We start from the raw sequence: 9,065 nt of genomic DNA, 5'->3' as shown, positions 1-9,065 counted from the left end.
GAAATTCTTATACTGCAGTAGTTGTTGAAGGAGGAGGCGGAGTCGATTGAAATTCTTATACTGCAGTAGTTGTTGAAGGAGGAGGCGGAGTCGATTGATATTCTTATACTGCAGTAGTTGTTGAAGGAAGGAGGCGGAGTCGATTGAAATATTATACTGCAGTAGTTGTTAAGGAGGAGGCGGAGTCGATTGATATTCTTATACTGCAGTAGTTGTTGAAGAAGAGGCGAGTCATTGAAATTCTTATACTGCAGTAGTTGTTGAAGGAGTAGGCGGAGTCGATTGATTTCTTAACTGCAGTAGTTGTTGAAGGAGGAGGCGGAGTCGATTGAATTCTTATACTGCAGTAGTTGTTGAAGGAGGAGGCGGAGTCGATTGATATTCTTATACTGCAGTAACTGCAGTAGTTGTTGAAGGATGAGGAAGAGGCGGAGTCGATATGTATTCTTATACCGCAGTAGTTGTTGAAGGAGGAGGGAGAGGCGGAGTCAATTGAAATTCTTATACTGCGGTAGTTGTTGAAGGATGGGGTGACATTCTAATAATGATCTTGTACAGTATTGAACATCAAGAAAGCAGTCGCTGTACAGTATTTGCAGTCTATTGTGGACCTTTTAGTACCCTTCTTTTACACCAGACTAGTTAATATAGACAATGGATGTGGTTCAAATGACTCCCTATTTCCTATGTACTAGTGCACTATTTTTATCCAGATCCCTATGGGCCCTAGTCAAAAGTAGGACACTATATTGGGAATAGGGTGCCATTTGGAACGGGCCCTATAAAATCTAAATTGAAATGTTTGTGAGAATGTTACTAGCACAAATACTGTATAACAACCCCTAACCTCTGACCATTACAATAGCAGCAGAGGTTAGTAAAAACAATAAAAAATGGGGGGGGGGGGATATGATATTTATGCCCCTACTTTCTCACTCATCATTATTCACAATTCGTTCAGGATTTTCCGTAATCATGGCAGCATCCACATGAAAATAGAAGTGTTTAGAAACATACTGTTTTCTCATTTACAACAAAAGTGACTCCAAAATTACACTACATTATTACAATTCATTTCTATTGGGCACAAAATAATCTGAAACACAACCATAACAAACAGCAAATGCATCCAACACGTTTGTAGAGTCACTATCTTGATGTAGTCATTGGTGCATTATGGGACCAAATACTAACCTTTTAACTTCTTTAATACACATATAAGTGATTTTGTCCAAATACTTTTGGTCTCTTAACATTTCTAAACAGTTCCCGATAAGGATGAAAATACCCTCAACTTAAAGATGACAGTCTGCAATTTAACCGCATGGTCTTTGTATCATTTTTAAATTCAAAGTGCTGGAGTACAGAGCTAAAACCACACAAAAAAATATCACTTGCCCAATACTTTTGGAGCTCACTGTACAATGACTTCACCAGTCTGCTGGTTTGCACTAGCCCCATACAGCCGTAGGCTTATGCATCCAGTATTGTAATGGATACTACCATTGCGGTGACCGTAAGTCAAAAGTTCAGTCAGTCAAAAGTCAATGTAGTCATGTAAGTCAATTGTTAGCATTGTTTATTGTCTTTGCGTGCTGTAGAAATCTTCTTGTGTTATTGTCTTTGCTGCTGTAGGAAGTCCTTCATTGTGTTATTGTCTTTGCTGCCTGTAGAAGTCCTTCATTGTGGTTAGTTTGTCTTTGCGCTTGTAGGAAGTCCTTCATTGTGTTATTCTTGCTCTGTAGGAAAGTCTTCTGTTTCTTGCTGTGATCCTGTCAGGTTATTCTTGACCGTAGAATCCTCATATGTGTTATTGTCTTGCTGCTGTAGGAAGTCCTTCATTGTGTTAAGTGTTTTGCTGCCTGTAGGAAGTCCTTCATGTGTTATTGTTTTGTGCTGTACGGAAAGTTCCTTCCATTTGTTATTGTCTTTCTGCTGTAGGAAGTCCTTCATTGTGTTATTGTCTTTGCTGCTGTTAGAAAGTCTTCATGTGTTATTGTCTTTGCTGCTGTAGGAAGTACTTTCATGATGGAGACCCAGAAATAGGAGGGAAGGCTGCTGGATGAACCAAAAGGACCCTGACTTCAAGGGACAGCAACCCACACCTGCCCTCTCTGTCCACGACGGTCCCGCCACGGACAGTGGAAGAAGCAAACTGCTCGCCAAGTACCAGTGAGCTCATGGTGAACTTTAAAGTTGTCATAGACCATGTAACACCTTTATTGCGTCTGCTCGACTGGTATGGCGCATACATGGTTTCAGTGATTTGAAAATGACCATGTACATGCAATATATAGTGAATAAAGGGTGTGTGTGTATGTGTGTGTGTGTGTGTGTAGGAGATCCCCTTCTACCAGTGTGGAGTGGCTGCCAGCGGACCCTGCGTTAACTGCAACTTCACCTGGAGCGGTTCAGCTCCAGCCACCACACGAGCTCAGCTGATAAGCTGTGGTGTCCGCCAAGTAGAAGGGAGGGCCAGATCTTTCAGCTCAGCAGCACTTTGTCTGAGGTGAGACTCAAACCTCACACCACCTTCACTGATACACTGCACACTCTGGTGCGTGTGTGACTCACTGGCACCCTAATTTAATATTAGTGCGCTACTTTTGACCAAGGCTCTGGTCGCAAAAGTAGTGGCACTATAAAGGTTGCCATTGTGGATGCACACTCTGACTATAGCACAGCTCTGACTTCTGAGGTAAATCCGCAGCACCAACTTAAACCCCAACCCTTCGAACTTCTGAGGTAAAACCCAGCTCGACACACTCCGGACCTAGACCATCTTGACTACACTCCAACCTAAACCAGCTCTGATACACTTCAGACCTGACCATCTCTGACTATCACTCCCGGACACTAGACAGCTCTGACTACACTCCAACCTAACCAGCTCTGACTACACTCCAGAACCTAAACCAGCTGACTACACTTCCAGATCTAAACCAGCTCTGACTACACTCAGACCTAAACATCTCTGACTACCTCCAGACCTAAACATCTCTGACTACACTCCAGACTAGACCATCTCTGACTACCACTCCAGATCTAGACCATCTCTGACTACACTCCAGACCTAAACATCTCTGACTACACTCCATGACCTAAACCATCTCTGACTACACTCCAGACCTAGAACCATCTCTGACTACACTCCAGAAACCTAAAACCATCTCTGAGCTACACTCCAGACCTAAACCATAGCTCTGACTACAACTCCAGACCTAAACCATCTCTGACTACACTCCAGACCTAGGTCCAAATACTTTTGAAATATTTAGAATACTTTATTAAGCGTTGCTTTTAGCTGCCTGGAGTGCAGGATGAGACGAGTTTCCTTGTTTTGCTTTAGGCTGCCTGGAAGTGGCAAGGATGAGAACGAGTTTCCTTGTTTTGTTTAGGCTGCCTGGAGTGCAGGATGAGACGAGTTTCCTCGTTGCTTTAGGCTGCCTGGAGGGCTTGATGAGACGATTTCCTCGTTGCTTTATAGGCTGCCTGGAGGGCAGGATGAGAACGAGTTTCCTACGTTTGCTTTAGGCTTGCCTGGAGGGCAAGGATGAGACGAGTTTCCTCGTTTGCTGTTAGGCTGCTTGGAGGGCAGGCTGAGAACGAGTTTTCCTTGTTTGCTTTAGGCCTGCTTGGAGGGCAGGATGAGACGAGTTTCTCGTTTGCTTTAAGGCTGCTGGAGGCAGATGAGACGAGTTTCCTCGGCTTGCTTTTGACTTTCGTTGGGTCCATGTGTGCCAGGCAAGCTCAATCAAGCCAGCTGAAGGATTTGCGAGATTGAAAAAACAGATTTGTAATACCACAAATCTGGCTAATATTCTCAACTCATACCACACACTCTGAGTAATATTGTAATCCTCAAATAAATTGTATTGGTCACATACACGTGTTTAGCAGATGTTATTGCGGTGTAGCAATAAGTAATATCTAACAGTTCACAACATGCTACAATACACACATCTAAGTAAAGGATGGAATGAAGAATATATAAATTAATGGACGCAGCAATGTCAGAAGCGGCATAGACTAAGGTACAGTAGAATGGTATTAGAATACAAGTAATGATATACATATGCGATGAGAATACAAGATGGGTAATCATCATTACAGTGACTATGATTTCAAGTCCATGTATATAGGCAGAGGCCTCTAATGTGCTTATGAAGGCTTTTTAACAGTAGATGGCTTTGAGATAGATGCTGTTTTTTCAGTCTTTTATTTGATTTTTGTTTCACCTTATTTAACCATGTAAGCTAGTTGAGAACAAGTTCTCATTTACAACTGCGACCTGGCAAGATAAAGCAAAGCAGTGCCGACACAAACAACAACACAGAGGTTTTACACATGGAATAATCAAGCGTATAGTCAATAACACTACGAAGAAAAGAAGAATGTCTAATGTACTGTGTGTGCAAATGGCGTGAGGAATAAGCGAAATAAATAGGCATAAGTAGCGAAGTAATTAAAACATTTAGCAAATTAAACACTGGAGTGATAGATGAGCAGATGGTGATTTGTGCAAGTAGAAATACTGGTGTGAAAAAAGAGCAGAAAAAGTAAATATAAAAACCATATGGAATGAGGTAGGTAGATTACAGATGGGCTATGTACAGCTGCAGCGATCGGTACTGCTCAGATAGCTGATGTTTAAAGTTAGTGAGGGAAATATTAAGTCTCCAGATTCAGCCGTATTTTTGCAATTCGTTCCAATCATGGCAGCAGAGAACTGAAAGAAAGCGGGCCCAAAAAGAGGTGTTGGCTTTGGCGATGACAGTAGATGATACCTGCTGGAGCGCGTGCTACGGTGGGTGTTGTTATCGTGACCAATGAGCTGAGATAAGGTGGAGCTTTACCCTAGCATACTTTATAGATGTCCTGGAGCCAGTGGGTCGTGCAACGAATATGTAGCGAGGGCCAAACCGACTAGAGCATACAGGTCGCAGTGGGTGGGGTATAAGGGGCTTTGGCTGACAAATGGATGCACTTCTGATAGCTGCATCCAGTTTGCTGAGTAGAGTATTCGGAAGCATTTTTGGTAAATGAACATCGCGAAGTTGAGGATCGGTAGGATAGGTCAGTTTCACGAGGTATGTTTGGCGCGGTGAGTGAAGGAGGCTGTTGTGAAATGGAGCCGATTCTAGATTAATTTTGGATTGGAGATGTTTAATATGAGTCTGAAGGAGAGTTTACAGTCTAGCAGACAACCTAGGTATTTGTAGTTGTCCACATATCTAAGCAGACACGTCCAGAGTTGTGATGCTGAGTGGCGGGCAGGGCAAGGCAGCGAACGGTTGAAAGCATTAATTTGATTTTACTAGCGGTTTAAGAGCAGGTAGTTGCCCCCGTGATGTGTTGGACAGACCACACCACCTCTGGTGAACTCTGTAAAAGTTGGAGTCTTAGTCGGTCAACCACATTTTTTTAAGCCACCTGAGGTTTGAAGACGCGCTGTTGCGCCTTCTTCACCTCACTGTCTGTTGGGTGGACATCAGTTTTGCCGTGATTTACGCGAGGAACTAAAAACACTAACTGCTACCCGTCGATGTGGCATGGGGGTGCTCCCTCTGCTGTTTCCTGAAGTCCACGAGATCATCTCATTTGTTTTGTTGACATGAGTGAAAATGTTATTTTCTGCACCACACTCCCAGAGCCCTTCACCACGCCTTGTAGGCTGTTTCGTGCATTGTTGGTAATCAAGCGCTACTACCTGTTGTGTCATCAGCAAACTTGATGATTGAGTGGAGGTGTGCTGGCCACACAGTCATGGGTTGAACAAGGATACAGAGGGGCTGAGCATGCCACCCTTGTGCCCAGTGTTGAGGACAGCGAAGTGGAGGTGTGTTTCCTACTTCACACACTTCGGGCGGCCCATCAGGAAGTCACAGGACCAGTTGCACAGGCGGGGTTCAGACCCAGGCCTCGAGCTTAATCATAGCTTCGGGGGAAACTATGGTGTTGAATGACTGAGCTGTATAGTCTGATGAACAAGCATTCTTACATGCGGTGTTCCTCTTGCCAGAGGGATAGGGCAGTGGTGCAGTGTGATGGCGATTGCATAGCCTGTGAATCTATTGCGGGCGGTAAGCAAATTGAAGTGGGTCTATGATGACAGGTAAGGTAGAGGTGATGGTGATCATTGACTAGCCTCTCAAAGCGCACTCAGTTGAAGAAGTGAGTGCTACAAGGGCCAATAGTTCCATTATTCAGGTTACCTTTGCTTTTCTTGGGGTACAGGAACAATGGGTGGCCATGCTTGAAAGGCATGTTGGGGAACAGCAGACTGGGATAAGGAAACAGATTTAATATGTCTGATAATACACCAGCCCGCTGGTCTGCACATGCTCTGGGGACGTGGCTAGAGATGCCGTCTGGGCCGGCAGCCTTGCGAGGGTTAACACGCTTTAAATGTCTTGCTCACCATCCGGCCAGGAGAGCCTGAAGGAGAAGGAGAGCCCACGTTTCTTGGTATGGGCCACGTCGGTGGCACTGTGTTACTCAAAGTGGGCAAAGAAGTTGTTTAGCTTGTCTGGAAGCAAGACGTCGGTGTCCGCGACGTGCTTGTTTTTCCTTTGTAGTCCGTGATTGTCTGTAGACGCCTGCCACTCGTCTTGTGTCCTGAGCCGTGAATTGCGACTCCACTTTGTTCTCTATACTGGGCATTTTGCCTGTTTGATTGGCCCTTGGCGGAGGAAATTTTTAAATAAACTTTCTTTTTTTTAAACGTAACCTTTTATTTAAACTAGGCACATTTTTATTTAAATTGGCGGCCTACCGCCCCAAAACCCCTACGACACTGGGCCAATGATGTTCCGCCCTATGCGGACAAACTACACTGTTTGTATTCTGACATATTCGCAGTCACCTTGCATGGTTAAATTGTGTCGTTCACTCTTTTAGTTTTGGCCGAATGCTGCCATCTATCCATGGTTTCTGGTTAGGGTAGGTTTAATAGTCACGTTGGGTACAGCTCTCCTTATACACTTTTTCACCGATCAGTGATTATCGTCGATATTGTTCTCGGGAGCTACCTGGAACATATCCCAGTCCGTGTTGATCAAAACAGTCTGAAAGCAGTGGATTCCGATTGTCAGACCAGCGTGAATAGTCTTAGGCACGGGTACTTCCTATTTGAGTTTCTGCCTATAGGAAGGGAGGAGCAACAATGGATCGTGGTCACGATTTGCCGAAAGGAGGCAGGGGAGGGCTTAGTAGGCATTCCAAAAGTTGGAGTAGCAGTGCGATGTTTGCAGCATGAGTACTACGTCGATGTGTTGATCAGAACTTCGGCAGCCTAGTCCTCAAATTCCGCTTTATTAAAATTCCCAGCTTACAATAATGCAACCTCAGAAGATATGTGGTTTCCAGTTTGCATAAAGTCCAGTGAAGTTTCTTGAGGGCCGTGCGTGGTATCGCTTGAGGTGGGATATACATGGCCATGACTATAACCAAATAAAATTATCTTGGGAGATAATACAGTCAGCATTTCGTGGTAGGTATTCTAAGTCGGGTGAACAAAAGGACTTGAGTTCCTGTATGTTATCAACAATTACACATGAGTCGTAATCATGAACCATACACCCCGCCCTTCTTCTTCCGGAGAGATATTTATTCCTGTCTGTGCGATGAACTGACAAGCCCAACTGGCTGGACCGACTCAGACGTAATATCCGAGAGAGCATGTTTCCGGAAACAGAGTATGTTACAATCCCTGATGTCTCTCTGGACAGGAGATCCTCGCCCTGAGCTCGTCTACTTATTGGCCAGAGAGCTGACTTAGCAAGTATTTATACCCCCTCCTCGAAGGCGGTGGGTGGTGTGTGCGCCTCCTAAGTTGGATAATGTAAGAAATAATAAATAAAAAAACAAATACTGCAAAGTTTCTAAAGCTAGAAGCAAGGCAGCCCTCTCTGTCACGCCATTGTCATCTCCAACCACAGTCTGCGGTAATATTGGCATCTCCATACCACACTCTCATGACAGTGACCTTTGCCAGAAGGAAAAGAGACTTCATGAAAAGATGGGTCACATACTGATCTTCTACTAAGAGAAAGTAGCTAACCAAATTTTTACTTTAAATAGACAGTCCAGGACTGGCACACTCTAAACATTTTTAAAACATTTATTCTACAGAAGTTTAGGTAGACGCTACTGGACTTCAGCACTTGATTTTCCTGCGGTTGTCAAACAGGCGGACAACCATTGTAGCCGTTCGTGTGAAAGCATTGTGGAGTGTGCCTATTCTTTTTTGCTGGAAGCTTGTTTGACACCTGCTTATTAATTGCCACTTTCATTTCAAAAAAATTCACTGTCAATGAAATAGAGTCTTATGTTTTTCTTAAAAGATAACATTATTTAATACTACAGTAATGGTCCACAAAAAACCCCCCCACTAGTCCCATTATAGTATATACTACACTTTTTACTATAGGTGAATACTACTACAGATTTATTAGTATAGTACACTTCTCTACACTGTCGTCTTTTGTGGACATGACTGTAGTATTCTGTCGTGACGTTGGATTGATTCATGTAACCGACTGCTGTTCATCGAATGATTAACTGTTTTAATTACGTACGGTGATTAAAAGAACAGGTAATTATTAACTCAGTTAACCGGGGCACCATGGGAAGTTTGGCTTTATGAGTTTCTATTTCCCAAAATTAACATCAAAGAATAATCGCGATTTTTACAACCAGCGCTAATTAATTAATTTCTTCTACAGTCTCATTCTGAACGTTTTATAAATCCGCGAGATTCTGAACAAACCCGAGTCCACTAAATAAGTCTTCTACCACACATTTGAGTTGATTATTATTTACTAACAAGCTAAAATTATAATATAAAATAGATACACAAACAACACAGTTTCTAGGCTAATTGAATTAGAACTTAGTACAATGAAACAGGTTCCCCTAGCGGCCAAACACAATATACACGTGTTAAACAAATGGGGATTTAAAAAGAGAAGAAAGCGAGAGTGCAAGAGAGAAAAGCCACCTTGGGTACAATTGTAAACTATGCTTAGTTTAACCTAAACCTTGCCCCGAACTTGCTGCTCCTT

General features: G+C 43.3%; 1 protein-coding gene across 1 annotated transcript in view; it reads left to right on the top strand.

The window, feature by feature from the left end:
- The window catches only part of unc5ca (unc-5 netrin receptor Ca), a 160,252-nt gene that overhangs the window by 131,491 nt on the left and 19,696 nt on the right, over positions 1 to 9,065 (top strand). The window contains 1 exon segment of the mRNA XM_024147511.2: positions 1,869 to 1,880. Coding sequence (XP_024003279.2) covers positions 1,869 to 1,880 — 12 coding nt within the window.

The sequence above is a fragment of the Salvelinus sp. IW2-2015 genome, linkage group LG15, assembly GCF_002910315.2.
Source record: "Salvelinus sp. IW2-2015 linkage group LG15, ASM291031v2, whole genome shotgun sequence".
Lineage (NCBI taxonomy): Eukaryota > Metazoa > Chordata > Actinopteri > Salmoniformes > Salmonidae > Salvelinus > Salvelinus sp. IW2-2015.
This window is presented reverse-complemented; position numbering and strand designations above follow the sequence as displayed.